Here is a 23,265-nt window from a genome sequence, read left to right on the forward strand (position 1 = left end):
ATGTTTTAAACTCAATGAGAATTTATTCCATTCCTTTGCTGAGTGCGTAGTTAGTGCGTAGTTTGGTATGTTTTAAACTCAATGAGAATTTATTCCATTCCTTTGCTGAGTGCGTAGTTAGCACAGAAGCCTCTGTCCGGACAGTCAGAACTCTTTTGATAACAACATTCGTTGCTGGATAACACAGGGATGGGGGTTACAAGTACATAATTATATAGTAGATCTAAAATTAGGCGATACAAACTTAGCTTTGACTGGTGCAGAGAAAAAGTTCACCTTATACGACTCAAGTATACCTCGTGTGAAGCCGCTTCTCGGCTGAATACCTGAAGCGATGCTTGTCCGAAGCCCCTGGTGGGCAGGTGGCAGGTGGCCACGTGTCCCTCGCGGTCCCTGAGCTCGCACCGGGTCGCGCGTGCCAATCACGGCCCGCCCCGGCGCGGCGCGTATATACCGCACGGCACGCTGCGCCTGCCACACTCAGTCTTCAACCCTCAGCCGAACTGTGTGCTGCTCTCAACTACCGATCTAGTATCTCTGTGTTTTGAAGTTTGTGTTGTGAGTGAACTGTGAAGTGCCATCATGATTATCTGCCTGTCTGGATTCGTTATCGCTGGGTAGGTGTTCAGTTTTATCTTGGTATTATCGTTTGGTTTGATGTAAACACAAATCAGCTGTGCTCTGTGAGTTTAGCGTGACAACATATTACCACGGTGTTTGCATATTTAATTATAAATTAACTCACTTGTGATAGCATTACACTTACATTTAATCATTGCATTCATGTACCTACAACATTTTAAGTGTACAAGGTAACATAATTATACATATGTGAACACGAACACGGTATAGCAATTAGTTTTAATTCTATAAACTAAAGTTTTAACATATGTAATAGATGCTCGTTAATAATTTTATTTATGATTGTACATATGAGATTTATCTCTGTGGTTGGAAAAGTATTCCAGGGTGGCAAATACTTTTGACGCGTTAAGACGAAACAGGAGCTGAGTTTTAAATATTTTAGGTAAATATACCCGTCTCGCTAGCGGAAGCGGCACCTAAAAGTAGTGCGATAAGGACAAGGCGAAAAATCCTGCGTAAAAATCTCAAAAATCGAGGTTTCGTACTCCTCTGTTTCCTCCTCCAAAACTTAACCAATCGTAACCAAATTTGGAAATCTAAATGATTATGAAATTATCTGTGTCGGACCGTTTTGCTTTTTTGGCTAATTGATATCAGTTTTGAATGCCTCTATTTTTGAAGGGCTCTAGCGCCTTAAAACACAAAAATATAAAAAAAAGCAAAACGGTCCGACACAGGACCATGGTGAATGTACCTATTCATAACTGTTGTGTTGTCATTGTTACAGGGCTTCTCCCGCGCCACTGTCCTCCGCCCTCCTGCGCGCCGCTGACTGTGTAAGTACCTATTACAACTGTACACTCGTACGTTTCACCACCACTTTACCTTACTAGTCACCCACTGCCGACTGCCAGTGCCGATGGGCTACTAAGAGGACTATCCTGCCTAGTAGCTAGCCCATCGGGGATCCTGGGTTTAAGGGAATTTATTTGTGTGATGAACACACACGGTGGCTAAAAAATAACTGCGTTCCCGTTGCCAGGGAGGTTGTGGGATTATACCGAGCAACTTTTACTATGGGACCAAACTCGAAATCGCGAAAAAATTATTTGCAATGCAGTTATTTTTTAGCCAACCTGTATATCACCCTATATAATACAGTAAAATTATACATTTTGCATTTGCGTCAAATCCGGTAGTTCTGATTTTTTGCAGACTTGTTTATGATGTTGGTCCAATGAATAATCCAAGTTTGTGACCTCGAGCGCCGAACGCAACTTTGTCAAAAATCGAATAAAACGCATTTTTTTTAGATTTGGGCGATTATAACCCTAAAGTACTAGTTTTTGATAGTAACTTCCTAGGGCGTTTTTAAAGTAGACTAAATTTTCTACAAGAAGACATTAGAATTGTCTCTGTACATCTAATATTTTCCGAGATAAAGCCTTTCAAAATGTATAATTTTTTCGAGCTTGTATTCGTAGGCTAAATAAGTGCAGTGAGTATACACTTTTGTCTCAGGCGATGCCGGTTGGCACAATTGTTTCTAAGGTCAATCAAAGCTGCTTTGGCCCGGTAGCCACAAGATCGTACCCCCCCAAACAGGGTTGACAAAGTTGCGTTCGGCGCTCGAAGTCACAAACTTGGATAATTCATTGGGCCAACATCATAAACAAGTCTGCAAAAAATCAGAACTACCGGATTTGACGCAAAAGAGCCAGGTTACAAAATTCGACAAAGTTACTGGATTAATATTTGATTGGTATACTTTTTTACATTCACTATTTGACAGTTTACACCATGATTTCTACTTAGTACATAGCCAATATTTAGATAGCTAAGTGAGAGTAACAACAACGTATGTGTTGTCTCACAGAGCACGTCCGTGCCCCCGATGCCGCACCTGTCCTCCCTGGCGGCGCTGTCGGCGGTGAGCGCCGGCAGCGCTCCGGCGGCGACGGCGACCGCCGGCGGCAGCAGCGCGCGCTACTCGCCGCACCACCAGCAGCTGCTGCAGCACTTCGCGCCGCCGCCGCCCGCGCCGCCGCAGCTCCTGGCTCTCAGAGGTATTCACTTGTCCACATTCTAAACAACGACGCCGTCTCTATCTTTAATCAATTATTTTTCTTTAAGCTCTATCTATTAATTAAGGTGTGAACAAAAAGCATTGAAAAACGAATGATTTATTTTAGTATTTTTTTTTCCGGTATCTGGTAAAATCGATATAGTCTACAGAAAAATGCTTGAAAATATTGAAGCCTTATTGAACTTACTGTGGGACAAAATTGATTCGTGCGAGATTGTCCCAAAATATTAATTAGAAGTATTAGGAGGCATGCCGTTTGACTGACGTATTACTTGTGTTCGGCAGGTGCCACGAGATCTAGCAGCAGCTCAGCGGAGTCGGTGTCGAGCAGCAGCGCCTCCCCCCCTCCCCCCGGCGCGCCGGCCCCCCTCCCCCCGCCGCACGCGCACCTCGGCGCTGCCGCGCCGCTACACGCGCGTCTCTACACGCACCCTTACAGGTCAATATTGAATGCACCCTTTCAAGAGTTTCAAGTCTTTTATTCAACTCCTCTAGTACTACAACACACTTTGCTCGCCATTTATAGACCTTAATCTATGGTAAAAAGTTTATCTCGGTCGTTCATGGTACATATTCGTACGTGTAGAGTGAGCCCGTTTCTAATAGCGACGAAATAATTATTTAATTCGTTTTAGTATCTTCGAAATTACCATTTTTCTACAAGTTTAGGTTTGCAACACCTAGCACCTGCACCTGCGAAAGGATAATTTTAGCTACATACATTAGTGTACATATATTATTCAGATAGATTTCCTGCCAACATTTATAAACAACTGGTGAGTTAGGTATAACTTGTTGTTTTGTATCGACAGACGCGTGCGCACCCTGTACGCGTGCCTGGGCGAGAGCGAGGGCGAGCTGTCGTTCGAGCCCAACCAGATCATCACGAACGTGGCCGCCAGTGCCGAGCCGGGCTGGCTGCGCGGCACGCTCAACGGCAAGAGCGGCCTCGTCCCGGAGAACTACGTGGAGCCGCTGCCCTGAGCCCGCCCCGCGTGGCCCGGCCCACCGCCGCCGAACATTGCCGAAACGACGTCGACGGCGACACCGAACCTTGCCGATCGACGCCGACCGTTACCGAACCTCTAGCGTTGCAGGTTCCCGCCGCCACGCTGGAGTTGTAAACGTCGCTATTGCCGCGCCGCGCCCGGCGCCATACGTACCATATCCTCGTACCTACTATGTTAAGTTGTTGATTCTTTTGTACGTCTGTATATTTTGTATATTGTAAATAAGCGTTTGTTGATATTTTAACTATTTATATTATGTTGTGGATATTTTTACCAAATATACTATATTGTACGATGTCCGTTTGTGGATGTATTATACAGATTAATATATAAATATCCTTGAGTTTTATTCTCGTCAATCTGAACCTAGCCAAGACGAGCCAAGCAAAGCGCAAGGGCACTACCGACCTTTTCTGGAACTTGGGTTTCTATCATACATACCAGATAAACAAAACTCTGGAGGTGATGTCAATAGTGGACTTATTCAATTTTATTTATTTATTTATACAAGGAATTCCAACAGCTATGAATGATACATTAGACTTTTTAGATAGCATTACAGAGCCGATTATAGGAACTCGCAAATAGAATCTGAATATATGATACGTTACACAGTACACGCTATAATAACAAAGCACAGTATAACACAGTTTAGTAATTGCATAGCTTTTATACTTTAGATGTTATTGAACTTATTGATATAGAAAGAAACCACTATTTCGTCACTGACTCACTGATGATCATCAAAATTCTCAGGGTACTTCCTGAGGTCCTAGAAAGCTGAAATTTAAGCTAGTACATATTAGTACAAAAACAACAAATAAATATATCGACCGGGCTATGAACTGTTACCTTATGTATTGTTATATAAGTCTAGTGAAACTAACCGTGAATCACTCAAAAATGTTAACAATAAATAAATTCTTAAACTTGTAACTTTTTACCCCTAACCCCGAAAACTAGGTGATGGAAGTTCGTATGAGACTTCCGCAAATTTTGATGTTGAGGTCTGAAAACTGACAAAGGGACTCCTTGTCATAAATAATAAAATGAGTATTTCAGGTAAATCGTCGGGGGTTAAAAAAGAGCTCTCAGCAAAGGCAGCCCGGCGATGTGTTAACTCCCGTAACACGCCATCAAAAAAATAAAATGATCCACCTTGATGGTGCATTTGATAAATGATAAGTCTGAAAGTAAAAGAAATTTGCTTTATTACAATATAATATTTAGAACAGTTAACCAAACAATAAACATTTTGAATGAAATGGGATACACTCTTATAAGTAAGAAGCATGCATCGTATGAAGTGCCGGCCTCCGCAGCCGCAGGCGGCGCCGCGCCGCGGAGAACTCGGAGAAGCATATGAGACGATCCAACACACTTCCAGTATCAATATACAGAAAAAAATATGCCATCACCCTTAAACCGGCTGACCTTTCTTCAAAATAATGTAATTTTGAACCGCAGCTGTGAAGTTTGCCGGCAAATATGTTACCGTTGTCCGCCTTTCTGCGTTCATTGTAAAGCTCCCGATTATTTAGACAATTTTAGTTATCGTCGCCCGTCCAAATGCTCCACTAAAATGTTAAGAATCGGTGTGTCGGATGTATTCGCGCGACGCTTTATACACTTGTCCGGTCGCAGGAGCTCGCTGCGGCACTGTCAATAAGACTCAAAACTGTCCTTCGTCGGCATCGGAGCGGTCACAGGAAGAAACAGTAGGAGAGCAGGGGGCGGCGCGGGGCGGGGCGCGGGCAGGGGGGCGGGCGCTAACTGTCGCGCGGCTCCTCCTCCTCCAGCAGGCGCCGCACGCGGCTGCAGTCCGCCAGCGACACCGCGACGCCCGCCGGCGACGGCAGCGGCGACGCCCGCACCGACTCGCCCGCCAGCCGCGCCAGCCGCCGCAGCTCGCTCGCGCGCAGCACGCGCAGCAGGCTCGCGTACTTGTCCTGCAGCGCGTCCAGCCGCGCCGCGCCCTCCTCCGCCGCCGACCGCGCGGCGCGCTTCAGCTCCGCGACCACCGCGTCCCGCGCCGCCAGCGCCGCCTCCAGCTCCGCCGCGCGGGCCGTCGCGGCCTCCGCCCGCGCCGTGGCCGTCTCCGCCTCCGCCTTCGCGGCCGCCAGGCGCTCCGCGGCGGCGCGGGCGGCGCGCTCGTCGCCCGCGCCGGCGTGCGCCTGCCGCTCCTTCAGCGCGGCCTGCGCGGCGGCCGTGAGCCGCGCCTCGCGCTCCGACAGCACGAGCAGCTCGCGGCGCAGGCGGCGCACGTGCTCGGCGCGGCGCTCGGCGGCCAGCGCGCCGCGCGCCAGCGCCTCCACGTGGCGCGCCGACTCGAAGGCCTCGCCGCGCGCCCTCTGCAGCTCGGCGTGGTCGTGGGCGCGGGCGGCCTCGGCCTCGCGCAGCGCGGCCTCGGCGCGGGCGCGCGCGGCGCGCTCCTCGGCCAGCGCGGCCTCGAGGCGCGCCTCGTGGTCGGGCCGCAGCGGCGGCGGCGGCGGCGGCGGCTCGCGCTGCAGCCGCGCGCGCAGGGTGTCGCGCTCGCGCTGGGCGGCGCGCGCGTGCTCCCTCAACGCTTGATTCTGTAACTCGAGCGCGCGCACCTGAAAGCAGATAATACACAAGTTCATTTCATGTCCCCCCATAAATCATGTCCGCCGACCGCTTTCCTATCACATTGACTTTTATGCTACAAGTAAAACAGCGAAAGCAACAAAGATTTCATTCTCAGAGTGGCGAATGTATACAAAGGGTTAGTATAGTGACCTGTCGGCAGCGGCCCAGCAGGCGGCGGTTGCGCTCGGCGTGCGCCTCGCGGCGCCAGCGCTCGTACAGCAGCTGCGCGTGCAGCAGCGCCAGCTGCTCGGCCGCCTCCCCGCGCCGCTCCTCCCCCGAGCCCGCGCCGGAGCCCGAGTACAGCGACGACAGGTACTTGTCCAGGCGCTCGCACGGCGACGCAGGCTCCGGGCCCTGATGACGACACACACATATGTCACCAATTAAAACTTTCGGTAATATTAAAAACTGCCATTTTTGTAAAGGGATCCCTGTGGCCACCTTCCCATATCATCATACCTTCACATATTTATATTTATCTATGTTTGAAAATATCAAATATTAACTACAGATAGCTGGACAGGTAAAACTAAAAGCTTGTAAGAGGATACAAAAAAGTGCTGCAGAATCTTAAAATAATACGGCTTCTAACGGTAAGCCAATTCTCACCTCTTTTGAAAAATCGTCGGGAAGATTTCTATAGAAATCGGCAATGATGAACTCGTAGGGTTCCGGCCACGCGTCCACCGTCTGCACGGCGACCTCCGTGGAGCGCTGGGGCGGGCCCGGGCCGCACGAGGCGGGGCGGCGCGGCGGCGGGGCGCCCGCGGCGCGGGTGCGGGCGGGCGGCCGCAGCAGCCCGCGCCGCGGGTCCAGCGCGCGAGCCAGCGCCGCGGCCGGCGGCGCCGACTCGCTGTCCGCCCACGCGTCCTCGGCGCGCGCCCGCGCCGTCAGCTCCAGCACCTCGCGGTCCTCCACGTTCAGCGGCTCCGCGTCCGGCGCGCCCGGCCCGCGCGGCTCCGGCCGCGCCAGCGGCGCCCCCGCCGGCGGCGGTCCCCCTCCGAACGGCACCGGCGAGTCCGGCCCGCGCCGCTGCGTGGCGCTCGCGCGTCCGCCGCCCTCGGCCTCCAGCGCCGCGCGGTCCAGCGCCATCCGCGTCAGCCGGCCCGCGTACGCGTCGCCGGCGCCCGGGCCCGCGCCGCCCAGCGGCGACGTCTCCTTGCGCAGCGGCGACGGCGGCTGCGAGCGGCGCCCGATGGCGCGCACGGCGCTCGACTCCGCCGGGAAGCGGAACCGCTCGCGCGTCTCCTTCGCGGGCGTGTTCTCCGGCGTCGCCTCCACCGCGGCCTCCGGCGGTTCGCCCGCGTCCGCCTCGGCCGGCAGCGGCGTGTGCGGCGCCGAGTCCGCGCCGCAGCGCTCCGCCAGCGGGAACCACGGGTCCGTGCCGGGGCGCAGCGCCGACGCCGCTCGGGCGGCGTGCGCCCCGCAGCCCGGCGCGGGCGACGCGGGCGCGGCGGGCGCGGGCGGCGGCTGCGCGGGTCGCTCGCGCTCGTCCTGGCGCTCGCGCGGCGTGAGCGACAGACGGCGCGTCTCGGCCACGACGTCGTGCCACTCGAGGCGCGCCCAGCGGCCGGCGTCGGCCTCGCGTGCGCGGCTGCCCGTGACGAGCGCCGGGTGCAGGCGCACGGAGGCCAGCAGCGGCGCCAGCCCGCGCTGCCAGGCGTCGCGCGTGGCGGCGGACGCGGCCGCGTGCTCCGCGCGCAGCGCCTCCAGCAGAGTGACGGGATGCGTGGCGTACAGCGCGCGGAAGAGCGCCAGCTGCGCTAAGAGCAGATGGTCGCGCGCGGGCGCAGGCGGCGCGGGCTCCAGCTGCGCGGGCCGCAGCAGCACGTCGGCGAGCTCGGGCGCCAACGTGGCCGCCAGGGCGGGCGCGGCGGGCAGCAGCGCGGCCAGCGCCATGAGCGCGTACAGCAGCGGCAGAGCCTCGCGCTCGGTGCGCGCGGCGCGCAGCAGCTCCCTCGGCAGCGGGTGCGGCGGCTGCAGGCGGTGCAGCCAGGCGGGGCGGCGCGCGAGCAGCGGGGCCAGCGCGAGCAGGGCGGAGCGGCGCACGGCGGGGTCGCGCAGCTGCTCGTGCAGCGCGTCGAGCAGGTGCTTGGCGTGCGGCTCGGGCGCGCGCGCGAGCAGCTCCACGGCGCGGGCGGAGCCGGTGCGAGCGTGGTAGGCGAGCAGCGCCCGCGTGAGCCAGGGCTCGCGCACGGCGCCGTACAGCGCGAGCAGCGCGGACCCGCCGCCCGCGCCGCCGCCCTCCAGCAGGGCGAACACCTCGCCCGCCGAGCACGCGCCCAGCATCTCCCCCCACCTGCACCACATATTACACACTTAGATAATCATGAATGGATCGAAATGGATGTTTAGTCATGATGATACCGGTGATCGTCAGCAACTTGTCAAATGTGTCCCTTAGATTTTTCAAGCCACACCCAGCTAATCTAAAATCTAACATAGAAAGAAGGCAAAAGTGTAATAGAATGAATGAAGTGGTGGCAAATTTTAAATATGTAGGTGAGAAGAGTGGATTTTTTATACAAATATTGAATTTCGCGTCTTTGTCTACAGATAAATTGGTATTTTTTATTTATTATTCGGAGAACCAACAGCTATCAATTATACAATAGTTATATATGTAAATAACAGGCCAGACCAGAAATATATGATCAATGATCATTGATCACACGCCATGTTGCGGAATTTCACTGGAACTAATTTTTTCGTACTATACTGAGCTGTAACCCTATACATGAGAATAACAGCGCCCTCTTGACCATATATTACATGATCATATATTACTGGTCAGGCTTTACCAAATTATGACTATTTTCGAGTAAAATTGCTGTTGCATATGGACAGACAGACAGGCGGATGGACGGACAGCCATGACTCAAATATAAGGATTCTGTTTTTTACCAATTTTGCAATGGAACCTTAAAAACTGTTTAAGTATTTTTTTTGTTTTATTTCATATGGATGTAGTGTAAGTCACCACCAGGTGATTATTTTTTTTTTTGATACTAAACTGTCTTCTTACTGCATGTCTGTTGTACACGGTGGACCATAAGTCTTTTTACATTTCAAACTAAAATAAAATTAAAACTAATTTAATTATATCAGATGAAAACGTTTATTAATTATGAAAACACATGAATAGGGATTTTTTTTTTAAATTACATCATACATATGTGATCCTTCATTATTTTGGCATTGCGACGGCTTGACAAGTGTTCCGAGAAATGTTTTGCATTTCCTCGCGAATACGTTGCTTCAATTCCTCAACAGTAGGAATTACCATCCGGCCGGATACCGCACATTTTTCAAGATACCGGATCCGGAAAAATTCACCGGATCCGGTCTCGGATCCGGTAAAGTAAATCAAAGCGCTAAAATATAATATAACAGCTTAAAACACTGCTAAAATTTAAAAGTTCTCGCCGATATTCGAATTTTCTCGCTCGCAAACAGCAACACAACAACTTGTTTGTTAGTTGACGCCAGTCTTCTAGACGACGAAATATGTGTCGTCGTAGCGTTAAGATTTCCGTGCACCGTAAGTACTGGATTGGTTTATATTCAATTTATTGTGTTGTTACATTGTAATTTAATGGACATGTTCTTTCGTTTTATTTTGTACAAACCATTAGAGCCCAGTTATAATAAGTGTTACCTGCATTTAAAATATAATGAATAAATATTTATAAAACTTCATTCAGCACTTAAGTTAAATGTTTTGTCGAATTAAAAGTAATTAGAGGAATATATGTTGACTTTTGATGACCGGTCTGACCTAGTGGGTAGTGACCCTGCCTGTGAAGCCGCGATCCTAGGTTCGAATCCCGGTAAGGACATTTATTTGTGTGACTAGCTGTGCCCGCGGCTCCGCTCGCGTGGAATTCGGTCTGTGTCAGTAAGCGGCTAATTTCTAATCCTAATTTCTCTCCCTCTCCCCTGGAGGCGGAACTTGAAGGTAAAGTTGACAGATGGATATGCTAGAGGACTGTAGTCCAGGTAAAATATTTTACAGTTAGGTACAAATTGAGTGACGTTCATTGCCGCATTACAGCTGAGAATGGAAATCAGTCACATCATTTTATCACTTTTTTTTTTTTTTTTTTTATAAAAAAAAAAAAAAAAAAACACGAAACTTGACAGTGCCGCAGCAGTAACGTTGCAACAGAGTACCTACCTAATGCTGCTGCAGTCGCCATATCTTAGAATGTTATTGAAAACGCGAGCGAAGCGAGCGCGAAAATGTTTCGATATAAAAACGCAATTTGATAGACAGTTGTACATTTTTACTTTTAGCAAAAAGAATAGATAGTATAGAGGGGTCCTGTCATTGTAAATTTTGTAGTCACTGTAAATTTACTGCCATCTATCGACACACGACTAAAACTCAAAATGAAAACGTATAAAGTTATCAAAAAATGTATATATATGGATAAATTATTTTATTAAAAAAAAATAAAAAAAATAAAAAATAAATATTAAAGGACATTTCTTACACAAATTGACTAAGCCCCACAGTAAGCTCAAGAAGGCTTGTGTTGTGGGTACTCAGACAACGATATATATAATATATAAATACTTAAATACATAGAAAACAACCATGACTCAGGAACAAATATCTGTATCATCATACAAATAAATGCCCTTACCAGGATTCGAACCCGGGACCATATTATTTTTATATCCTTTTGATCCATGTTCATTCACTGATATCTATGTGTTAAAATTGTTAAATATGAAACGGTGTCGTCACGCCATCTAGCCGACCATAGGCCAAAGGTGTGTGCGACATCTATTCGAGAATGACTTTTACTTGAATTCCGAGGCACGTTTTTTCCTTAGACTTTATTCGTCTTATACGAAGTTACATATGTCTTTGCTTTTAGTATGGAAATCAGTTACATCATTTTATCACGAAAATTGACAGTGCTGCAGCAGTAACGTTGCAACAGAGTAATGCTGCTGCAGTCGCCACCTGAATGTCACGTTATTCATATCTTAGAAAGTGATTCAAAACGCGAGCGAAGCGAGCGCGAAAATTTTTCGATATAAAAAACGCAATTTGATAGACAGTTGTACATTTTTACTTTTAGTATGGAAATCAGATACATCATTTTATCACGAAAATTGACAGTGCTGCAGCAGCAGTAACGTGGCAACAGAGTAATGCTGCTGCAGTCGCCACCTGAATGTCACCTTTATCAAATCTTAGAAAGTTATTAAAACGCGATCGAGCGAGCGCGAAAATTTTTCGATATAAAAAACACAATTTGATAGTCAGTTGTACATTTTTACTTTTAGTATAGAAATCAGTTACATCATTTTATCACGAAAATTGACAGTGCTGCAGCATTAACGTTGCAACAGAGTAATGCTGCTGCAGTCGCCACCCGAATGTGACCTTTATCAAATCTTAGAAAGTTATTAAAACGTGAGCGAAGCGAGCGCGAAAATTTTTCGATATAAAAAACACAATTTGATAGTCAGTTGTACATTTTTACTTTTAGTCCCAACCAGGCGCGAATCCAGGATTTCATACAGAGAAGGGATGGGACAGTTTTTTATCAGCCTAGCTTCGCATAGGGCTCGATATTTAAGGGTCTCAGCAAGGTTGTTTGATGCAAGAGAGGTGAAAAGATGCAAGAAAGCAGAGCTTGGATTTGGATCCACGCCCAAGTGTAATTAAGGCAGAAGATCGACTTTGCCGTAAGGCAGAAGGCCTCGCATAAGACCTAACGCCGAACTGCAAAAGAGTGGCTTGAAATCGAATCTATGTATGTGATCACGTCTCTTCTACTACTCGCTCTTTGGCTTCACTCGAAAGCGCTACTTGATAGGATGTTTTTAGTTTTCGGCTTTCACGGGGCCCCTTATAACACTTTAACAGTTAGGTCTCAGGATCGCGGCTAAGGATCAACTCGGCTTGGCCGGCAAATCTGGCGTGCAAGAGAGCAAAACTCGCTATAAAATCGGTAACCTATGTCGAAAAAATCGGCTGGCCGCAAGCCCGAAAGCAAGATTTTTTTCCATGACTTTAAGGGCCTCCGCGTAAGGTCAAATCGAAAGCCTACGTTGGAGATGTTCTTACGTACCCTCACTCTCTTACTTGATCCCTACGACCCTTCGTTATTAGATGGGTACTTGTACACGTATAAAAGTTTCATGTAGGTACCTACACCTACTCCACGACGACTGCAATGCTGATGCAGCCTGCGCATTTTTTTGCCTACGGTTTTGGTGCCCCCTAGACGTGGTGCCCTAAGCAAGTGCTTATTTTGCTTAAAAGTGTTAATCCGGCACTGCAAATGACAGAGGTCAATGTTTTTTTTTCAAAGTACCCACCTTCGTGGCCATATTAAGTGCTGTATATGTATGAATATTTGATATGGATGCGATAAAATTACGATTGGGTATAATTCATGACGGAGAAAATTAATAATTTTAAATAATTATGCAATTATACGCGTGTTGATATGTGTGTTTATTTTACCACTACGTAACTATGTAAACTCATTTTTAGTTTTCTTGATTACTTAATGTCTACTCAGTTCCCCAAAAGATGGCACTGTGCAATAAGGGGCAATTAATTTACTGTCGTTTAATTTTGTTGTATTATTAAATCAACATAATTATTCAATTAAATTTGTTGATATCCGTACCCTCTCTTCTAAACTTAGAGTTAATTTGGCAAAATCCTTCCTCGGTGGCTTATTCATGTCACAACGTATCAAATTCAGCGCCATCTGTTAGTTTAGCACGGTACTCTATAGTGCTAGAACATATTTGGAAAAAGTTTGCCCCTCTTTCCTAAGTAGCGCCATAAGATTCAGGGGCAAACTTAAGTCAAGCGAGTGTTGTGGCTACCCCCCCTTTTAGGGGTTGAATTTTTATAGCCTATAACCTGGCCGGGGATGTTCTCGACAGATTAGTAAAGTTTCCATCAAAATCCGTTCAGCCGTTTTCACGTGATGCGCGTTCAAATAAACAGACAAACAGATAAACAGACAAACAGACAAAAATTCTAAAAACTGTTGGAACGTGTTCTGTTATCGATTCGAAGTATCCCCAGCCAACTTTTTTTCGAATATCTTCCATGTACAGACTTTCGACCCTCTTCAGCTTTATTATATGTATATAGATATAGATGAGCACAGATATTTGTCCCTGAGTCATGGTTGTTTTCTATGTATTTAATTATTTGTATATTATATAGATCGTTGTCTGAGTACCAACAACACAAGCTTTCTTGAGCTTAGTCAATTTGTGTAAAAATGTCCTATAATATTAATTAATTATTTTTATTTATATGTCATTTTACTTATTTTGTATCTCTTATAAACTCACGGGTATATATATATACATCCCGGTCATTTGATAGGCGTGCGTGGGGATATGTTATTTTGTTATTATTATGCAGTGTTATTATGCTACTAAATAAAGCGGGAAAATATAGTAGTAGTAGTAAACACCTTATTGCACAAAGTAAGTACATAACACAGAGAGAATACAGTAAATGTGTACAAAAGCGAACTTATCCCGTTAAAAATGTTAAATGTTTCGTGTGAATAAATGTTTTAATGTATACTTGTATAGGTATGCACGTTCATTGATTTTGTTAGCACAAACTAAAATGGTTGAATTGAAAGCACCTTTTTGTGGGAAATGTGGGTTGGGCTATATATATTTTAAGAGAAAAAGAAGATTTCATTTGTGAGACTGATTATTGTAACAAGACTTAAATAAATAAATAATAAATAAATAAATATTATAAATAAGACATTCTTACACAGATTGACTAAGTCCCACAGTAAGCTCAAGAAGGCTTGTGTTGGGGGTACTCAGACAACGATATATATAATATATAAATACTAAAGTACATAGAAAACAACCAAGACTCAGGAACAAATATCTGTGTCATCAGGTCATCACACAAATAAATGCCCTTACTGGGATTCGAACCCAGGACCATCGGCTTCACAGGCAGGGTCACTAGGCCAGACCCGTCGTCAAAACTTAGTGGAAAAGTAATAAAACCGTTGATTTTTGAAACTTAAAACAGCTGTTTTATTAATCGATTAAAAAATATCCTTAACTTCGCATAATATAACGCTAAAAAACATAATAAAATACGTGACTTGATGATTTTTTTATCCGCAATACCAATCCGGCCGGATCCGCCGGATTGAGGCCAAAATCCGGCCGGATTCAAAACCAGACCGGATTGCAATCCCTACTCAACAGAAAAACCGAAAATAGTGAAAAATAGAGATACTACTCCTAAAATTATGTGTACCTCAGGGATTCGTCATGATGCCTAGAAAAATGTATTCGAAGCATGTATTATAAATAAAATAAAATAAAAAGCCTTTTATTTATGACCCCTTACTAACATGTTTTAAATAAAGTTTTTTTTTTCGTATCCTAAGCCTAGCCTAAGTGTTATTTATTTTGGGATCCCCTCTTGGGTAAAGGCTTCCTCCAGCTTTTGCCACCTGTCTCGGTCTTGGGCCACTTGTGGCCACCCCATGCCGGCAATTTTTTTGATGTCATCCACCCAGCGCTTGAGCGGGTGTCCCGCATGCCCGTTCCCGCTCCCTGGTCCTTTCCACTCTGTCACTCGTTTCGCCCACCTCGAGCTATCGTAGCGTGCAATGTGTCCTACCCATCTCCACTTCATTTTCTTGACGTATTTTGTAATGCATCAATTACTTTCGTTTTTTCTCGAATGTTCTTATTTTTAATCTTGTCCTTAATCTTGACATTGGGTAGGCTTCTTTCCATCGCCTTTTGACAAACCGAAATTTTTTGGGCGTTTTTTTTCGTTAATAGTAGAAGAGCCGGCTGCAAATTTTCTAACCGACTTGATACCACGATGAAATGCACAATGGTTTCCCATAAAAGTGATGCTAAGTCCGAATTCGATAGTCTGCCACGGCGGAACTTGCCGAAAGTACGAAAAAGAAGGCCACTTCCGGTGCGAAAATAGGGGGCTGATTTAACCCATCTGATACCGAAATAATAGTTATGGCAGCAGTTAGAAAATTACATGTAGACACAGAAAAGCGAAGTCTGCCAGTATTTTTTTTGCCGGAAGTGCTTGGCAGACGCTCTCAAAGGTGGCCACCGGGACCCCTAATTTAACCCATCTGATACCACCATGAAACCAATTCCAGTCGGTAGGTATGAACCCTCATGTCAGGAATATATAAGTCTGCCAAGGCTTTTCCTGCCGAAACACCTTGGCAGACGAAATTATGTGAGCAAGATAACCATCGGTTACCCTACACTAACCCATCTGATACCACCATGAAACCAATTCCAGTCGGTAGGCATGAACCCCCATTTTAGGAATATATAAGTCTGCCAAGGTTTTTCCTGCCGAAACACCTTGGCAGACGAGATTATAAGCAAGATGACCATCGGTTACCGTACACTAACCGATCTGATACCACGATGAAACCAATTCACACAATTCACACCTTGCTAACATAATCTCGTCTGCCAAGGTGTTTCGGCAGGAAAAGCCCTGGCAGACTTATATATTCCTGAAATGAGGGTTCATACCTACCGACTGGAATTGGTTTGTACGAGAACGCCACTATGTCAGTCCGACTCCAGGACCGGAACTCGAAACCTATTCCGTTGCAGCGGGGAGTCAGGCAAGGGGATGTTATTTCTCCTAAACTGTTTACCGCTGCATTGGAGGATGTTTTCAAGACTTTGGACTGGAGAAGGCTTGGCATCAACATAAACGGCGAGTACATCACTCACCTTCGGTTTGCGGACGATATAGTAATCTTGGCTGAGACTACGGAGGATTTGAGTATGATGCTCGATGACCTCAGTAAAGCTTCCGAGCGAGTTGGTCTGAGGATGAACATGGACAAGACGAAGATCATGTCAAATGCCCGTGTAGAATCAACTCCTGTTACAATCGGAGACTTTACACTTGAAGTTGTAGACGATTATATATACCTAGGACAGACTGTCCAGTTAGGTAGGTCCAACTTCGAGAAAGAGGTTAATCGACGAATCCGACTCGGTTGGGCAGCGTTTGGGAAGCTACGGCACATCTTTTTGTCCAATATTCCGCAGTGTCTCAAGACGAAAGTCTTCGACCAGTGTGTGTTGCCAGTGATGACATATGGAACTGAAACGTGGCCGCTTACTGTGTGTCTCATAAGAAGGCTCAAAGTCACCCAAAGGGCAATGGAGAGGGCAATGCTTGGAGTCTCTCTGCGTGATCGCATCAGAAATGAGTCGCTTGCTAGTCGGTGGTCTCCACTCGAGCACTTTTCGACCCCATCGGCCATCTTCTCTGCGTGCAATATGGCCTGCCCATTGCCACTTCAGCTTGCTAATCCGGTGGCCCATATAACCATTCCAGTCGCAGAATCACAAAGTGGTAACTAAATGTCAGATGTGTCGTAACAGAGTCCACACAATGTGTCTAGAATTGTTTCGAAACAAAGTGTCGTCGCCGTGTCTACACTTTTCCGTAACAAGGTGTCGACACTTTGCGTGCGGTTTGCGACTAAATCTGACAGCAAATTTGTGACAGCAAATGTCAATATAAAATACCTCTTGAAAACCAAGGTTTGTCAAACTACTATTAGTGTCTCGTGTGCTCGTAATTCTAGTAAGTCATCATGGGCAATGCAAATGATAATAATCGACCGAAACCATATAAACACCCAACACCCGTCAACCTTTTACAGAAAAGTTTTTAAAGAAATTCAATAAGCTACTTAGGTCAGGCAACGAATGCTCCAAAAGTTGTAGAGGGAAATGCTCGGAACACAATTTTTGACTCCGTAACTCGGTTTGACAAGTTAGGAGGTGAACATATCAAAAGTCCCCGGCCGTAGCCCTTGAGCGGGGGGGAGAGAGGGGGCTTTGAAGGTCCCATTTTCCCGTTTTTCGATTATATCTCGGAAACTATGCATCTCAGCGACATGGCCACTTATACAAAATGAAAGTTAATTTAATTTGTTACAAGTTTATTCAGTCAATTTTTTCGATATGTTGAATAGTTTTTGAGATATCCGCTCTTGAAAGTTTATTTAGGGCTCTCAATTTTATCTTGATATATCTATATCAGTGAAGGTGCTAGGCCGTGTTTGGTATCGTTTTCGTATAAATCTGGGGTGCTGAATCCATATAAGATATCACATTGACACCATTCCACAAAATAAAAATAAATCTTTTTAGGGTTCCGTACCTCAAAAGGAAAAAACGGAACCCTTATAGGATCACTCGTGCGTCTGTATGTATGTCCGTCTGAATACACAAAATAGTTCTTTACCTATAGATGACAGGAAAACCTATTAGAAATGTGCAGTCAAGCGCGAGTCGGACTTAATGTACGGAACCCTTAATACGCGAGTCCGACTCGCACTTGGCCGGTTTTTTTGAAACTCTTCTTGACGCTTAACCGCTGACCCTTATTTCGTTGAAATTTGGTATAGAAATAGTTTGCGTCCCGGAACAGGACATAGGATAGATGTTATAACCAAAATCATCTTTTGAAGGTGTGAAAAGTGGCGTGCAAATTTGTACGGGAAATCAATAACCGCTGAACCGATTTATATGAAATTTGGGATGGTCTACATCTTTGATTTAGTTAAAAATGATGAAAAAACATGACTTCAAACCTAAACTTAAACAGTATTAACTTCAAGAAGTCAATTCTGAATTCCCCCCTACACCTCATTTCACACCTTTAAAGGATGATTTTTGAGATAACTTATTATATCCTGTCTCGGGACTCAAAATATATGTGTACCAAATTTAAATTAAAACTGTTCAGCAGTTTAAGCGTGAAGAGGAGTTTAAAAGAAAGTATTTTAATAAGTTTATATGTTTTTACTTCGGAATGGTGTCAATGTGATACCTTAACTAAATTTGGTACTGCGAATTTATACGAAAACGATACCAAAACATGGCCTCGTAGCTTTACTATTGTAGAAGTCAAAATAAAATTGAGAGCCCTAAATTCTTATTACTTGGCCAAACTTGTGTAGAAGGAAAAGGTAAAATAAAAGTCTTCGGCAGGAATATAAGACACAAATATATATTTTTTTTGCGTTACTATTTCATTCATCAAATATAAACATACCTTGATTATACTATTCTAGTGAGATCCTCATAGATAAACAAAAACATTTACTTAAAAAATTACAAGGTCGAAATGTCACGGAACTTGTGAGAGTAATATGTGAAAAATATAAACTTTTATGACAAAAAAAATCTGGACACAATTTAAGAATCACCCAATTGCGTCGAGGAATCATCTGTATTTTTGCTTGTTTCATTACCTCCTCGCTTCTTTTTTGTCCTTTGTATTCTGTAGCAATTTGTTAGATCTGAAAATAAAGATAACTTGCGTCGTCACGGATGTCGATTTATAGGTTTTAGGGAGTGCAGAATTCGAAAACGATGATCATTTTATAATCCAAGATGGCGGCTACGTATTTTGTCATAAAAGTGGAATCCAAAATAGTCATCATTTTCGAAATCTGCGCCCCCTAAAACCTATAAAACGACATCCATTACGACTTTTATGACATAGTGCATGGCCGCCATCTTGGAATCCAAAATAGTCATCATTTTCGAAATCTGCGCCCCCTAAAACCTATAAAACGACACCCATGACGACTTTTATGGCATAGTGCATGGCCGCCATTTTGGATTCCAAAATGGTCATCATTTTCAAAATTGGGGCCCCCTAAAACGTATAAAACGACATCCATGACGACTTTTATGACACAGTGCATGGCCGCCATTTCGGATTCCAAAATGGTCATTATTTTCGAAATCGGCACTCCCTAAAACCTATAAATCGACACCCATCTCGACTTTTATGACAAAGTGTTTTGCTACCATCTGCATGCAAGACATTTCTATTATTTTTACGTACAAAAATGGCCCCCTGTCAACTTTCAATCGAGATTTAATCGATAATTTATTCGATTAATATTCAGATTAATTCAATTTCAATCTATGTTAGGTCGACTAAACTAATCGCGATTAAAATTTGAGAATTAACTTTTTTTATTCCATTAATTAGTCGAATAAACAGTTAATCGATTAATGCCCATCTCTGACCACGGCATTTTTACACTTTGAGAATATCTGAAAACAAATCAACACAAGGAGCCATTTTGCAAATCCAGTAACATACCAGTAACTTTGTTATTACTTTTGACAGCGCGTGTCATGTGTCAACACAGAGTCGACACAAAGTCGAAACATTGCAACTACTTTGTGACTGCAATATTTCTCAGCCTTAAACCATATTTATACATCATAATTAACAAGTTTCGTAGTATGTAAAGCGTTATTTCTGTTATTTAAGTATAGTATACGCATCGAAGTACTAAAAATGCTTCAAATAATATAGTTATGAACACAGGCACTGAGAAGTAAACAATTTCATTTCCGGCTAAACTAAAACAATGTGGTGGCGCGTTGATTATATTACACTTAGTTTATCAAATCACTCGAGCAGTTTAATTCCCCATAATAATTTAAGTCATATTGTAATATAAATGCAAACAATATATAATTACGTCTTGTAATCCGTTTTAGAGATGGCGTATTAATGTCACTTATTTTTATTTAAGTATTTTTCCATCTGACAGTTTCCATTTGACAGGAACAAAATGAACGAATGAACGAATGATTTTGGCATAAAGTAGTCGCAAACCCGAAACAATGTGTGCACACGGCGACCACACTTTATGTCACTTTGTGTCATGTGTCGACCCTTCCCCATTTCTGGTAACTGTGTCGACACGGCGACGACTCTGCGACTGGAATTGTGACCGAAACAGACGGTGTCGACACAAGATGTGTCAACACCGCGTCGTAACGGCGACTGGAAATGGTTGTATGGGGGGCTATGTCGGTGACTTTAGTTCGTCTACGGATCTCCTCATTTCTGATTCGATCACGCAGAGAAACTACGAGCATAGCCCTCTCCATAGCTCGTTGAGCGACTTTGAGTTTTGAGATGAGACCGATAGTGAAAGACCACGTTTCGGAGCCGTAAGTCATCACTGGTAACACACATTGATTAAAGACTTTCGTCTTGAGGCACTGAGGTATGTCGGACGAAAAGACATTACGTAATTTCCCGAACGCTGCCCAACCGAGTTGGATTCAGCGGTTGACCTTTTTCTCGAAGTTGGACCTACCTAATTGGACTACTTGTCCTAGGTAGATGTACGAGTCAACAACTTCGAGTACCGAGTTCCCAACAGAGACTGGGATGGGCACAACATTGGCATTTGATATAAGTTTCGTCTTGTCCATGTTCATTTTCAAGCCCACCCGTTGTGAAACTCGGTTGAGGTCATCGAGCATCATGCTGAGTTCCTCCATCGACTTTGCCATGACTACGATATCGTCGGCAAACCGAAGGTGAGTGATGTATTCGCCGTTGATGTTGATGCCAAGTCCTTGCCATTCCAGGAGCTTGAAGGCGTCTTCCATTACGGCAGTAAACAGTTTCGGAGAGATAACGTCTCCCTCCCTGCCTTACGCCTCTTTGCAATGGAATCGCCTTCGTGCTCTGCTCCTGTACTCGGACCGACATGGCGTTACTATACAAACACTTCAACACTTCGATGTACCGATAGTCAACATGGCATCGCTGAAGAGACTCAAGCACCGCCCATGTTTCCACCGAATCGAAGGCTTTCTCATAGTCCACAAACGCTAAGCATAATGGCAAGTTATACTCTTCGGTCTTCTGTATAACTTGCCGCAGCGTATGGATGTGGTCTATGGTACTATAGCCTTTTCGGAAACCGGCTTGTTCGGGAGGCTGGAAGTCATCAAGTCTGTGTTCGAGACGGTTTGTGATGACCCTTGAAAATAGCTTATAGACATGGCTCAGAAGCGTGATGGGTTTGTAGTTCTTCAATAGGTTGTTATCACCTTTTTTGAAAAACAGCACCACCTCGCCTCTATTCCATGTTTCAGGCGTTTTGCCCTCGGACAAGACGGAATTAAAGAGCTTCTGGAGGACTTTAAGTATCGGTGTTCCACCCGCTCTCAGAAGCTCTGAAGTGATTCCGTCTTTGCCCGGCACCTTGTTGTTCTTAAGCTGCTTCAGGGCCATCCTAATCTCGTACAGAATGATGTCCGGGATATCTTTGGTATAATGTCGGGACAGTTTGTCAACGGGCTTTGCGATCGAAGTGTATAACTGTCCATAGAACCTCTCGATCTCGCCTAAAACCTCTGCTTTGCTCGACGCTATGCTGCCCTCTTCCCGTTTCAGCTTTGTCAGCTGGCTTTGCCCAATAGACTTGTCCTTTGCGAACACTTTGGAGCCTTGGTTTCGCTCAATAGTCTCTTTAATATGGTTAGTATTAAAGAGACGCAGATCATGTCGCAAGGACTTAGATATACGTCTATTGAGCTGCCTATATGACTTTGCGTCATCGGGAGACTGCAGCTGTAGCGAGCGTCTTCAGCCATGAGGTTTAAGGTTTGCTCGGTCAATTTCTGAGGTCTATCTTTACGGCGGGGTCTATAAAACTTAGACCCTACTGTGTGGACAGTTTCCACTAGCCCATCGTTGATTTCGTCCACTGAAGCCAAGTTCTCTAGGCAAGAGAAAAGAGAAAGAGAAAAAGCGATTGCGTGGCATTAAATACATAGATATAATAATATACAGAGATACCTTCCAAGCGAGCTGTCAGTGGGACCACTTTTGTTTAGTGTACGATTAACAATGTGGCCCACCTTGCTGTAGCCATGTCGATAAAGTCATATCGATAAACTATCGACATCTTGCAATTTTAATTTTACTTCAAAGGTTTAAAGATACCTAAAATGAACAAAAACGCTTTTATTCTTTATTGTGGTTATCAGATCACAATTTCATAGTCACGCCCCAGCAGGGAACGGAGGGAAAGTTCAGATATTTAATTAAAATACATAAATACCTACTAAAATAGGTGTTCCGCAATAATTGTATTATTTTATTATATTATAATATATTCATTATCCATTAGCATTTCAATTATGTTTATGTTTAACGAAGATATTGAAGCTTCAATTAATCGATATTGCGTTCCGCTGTGTAGCGTTTATCAATATATAACATGATTAAAATCGACTTTTCACATCCCTAAAAGAGCACACATATACGTTTTTACGCACACATACACAACCTGGGTCTACCTAAAAAGGGGACACCTGGATTTGAAGTCCATCTTGTCAACAGTATGGTTGTCCTTTTTTGACAAACGGCATTTTTGAAAGACCAAGAAGAGAGAAATGATACTAGTTGCTGCGCCGTCAAAGAGAACAGACAGCGTAGGGGCCTTGATTAAATATAATTTTAAAGATATTAAACATTGATTGAAAATTAAAAAAAAATTATGGTATATTTAAAACATGTCAACAAATGTACTAGTTGTATAAATTTATCTGCGCGTATCAAGCGTACTGCTTGTGTTTATCTGAAGTAGTAATTTCGCAAAATACCCACAGAAGACCGTCACGAAACTCACGAATGTTGTGCTGATCCTCGACGTCAGCGAAGCGATAAACGAACCACGGGCGAACATTAAAGCGGCGACTAATTGCTTCGCGCAGTTGCACAAACTCGTTATCAGCTCGGGTATCTAGTGCAGGCATTACTGGATATCAGCTGGAGCCTGGGGCTGTGGCTTTGGGAGTGCACAAACAGATTAATGGAGTCGTGTTGAAAAGTGTTCGCGACCTACCAGTCAGCAGATCGGAGAGATGAGGGACCCGATGGCACCGATGCTGGTGGAATTTTGAAGTCGGTCGTATCTCCCCCTTATATTTATTGGACGCAGCTTAGATGTAGCAGCCAAAATAAGGTAATGAAAGGTAATTTTCGCCGCGATGACTGCGGCTTTTGCTTCTTCACTCACTGACAGACGAGACGAGCTCGAGTGACAGCCGTCAACAGAAACCTCAGCTGGGGCCATA

General features: G+C 45.1%; 2 protein-coding genes across 3 annotated transcripts in view; one reads left to right on the top strand and one right to left on the bottom strand.

Moving 5' to 3' along the window:
* Positions 1-4,015, top strand: part of LOC134794859 (rho GTPase-activating protein 26) — a 99,962-nt gene extending 95,947 nt beyond the window's left edge. The window contains exons 13-16 of one of the 2 annotated variants that reach the window (XM_063766662.1): positions 1,373-1,421; positions 2,462-2,651; positions 2,957-3,110; positions 3,484-3,773. In XM_063766662.1, coding sequence (XP_063622732.1) covers positions 1,373-1,421; positions 2,462-2,651; positions 2,957-3,110; positions 3,484-3,655 — 565 coding nt within the window. In that variant the 3' untranslated portion in view covers positions 3,656-3,773. Of the gene's footprint in view, positions 1-1,372; positions 1,422-2,461; positions 2,652-2,956; positions 3,111-3,483 lie in introns of both variants that reach the window. The other variant, XM_063766661.1, reaches the window with a different exon arrangement.
* A 1,304-nt stretch (positions 4,016-5,319) lies between these two features.
* LOC134794858 (hamartin) lies at positions 5,320-23,208 on the bottom strand. Its single transcript, XM_063766660.1, has 4 exons — positions 23,034-23,208; positions 6,898-8,587; positions 6,439-6,642; positions 5,320-6,275 (listed from the first exon to the last, which is right to left on the bottom strand). The coding sequence occupies exons 2-4, from the start codon at positions 8,575-8,577 to the stop codon at positions 5,451-5,453; spliced, it is 2,709 nt and encodes a 902-aa protein (XP_063622730.1). The 5' UTR covers positions 8,578-8,587; positions 23,034-23,208; the 3' UTR covers positions 5,320-5,450.
* Positions 23,209-23,265: the final 57 nt, after the last annotated feature.

This window comes from Cydia splendana, chromosome 11, assembly GCF_910591565.1.
Source record: "Cydia splendana chromosome 11, ilCydSple1.2, whole genome shotgun sequence".
Taxonomy (NCBI): domain Eukaryota; kingdom Metazoa; phylum Arthropoda; class Insecta; order Lepidoptera; family Tortricidae; genus Cydia; species Cydia splendana.

Excerpts from the sequence above, each read along its gene's own strand:
- LOC134794858 (XM_063766660.1), bottom strand. The coding sequence starts at position 8,577 with ATGCTGGGCGCGTGCTCGGCGGGCGAGGTGTTCGCCCTGCTGGAGGGC. Across the intron at positions 6,643-6,897 it reads CCGACGATTTTTCAAAAGAG|GGCCCGGAGCCTGCGTCGCC; the intron begins GTGAGAATTGGC and ends TGTCGTCATCAG. Across the intron at positions 6,276-6,438 it reads TGCTGGGCCGCTGCCGACAG|GTGCGCGCGCTCGAGTTACA; the intron begins GTCACTATACTA and ends ATCTGCTTTCAG.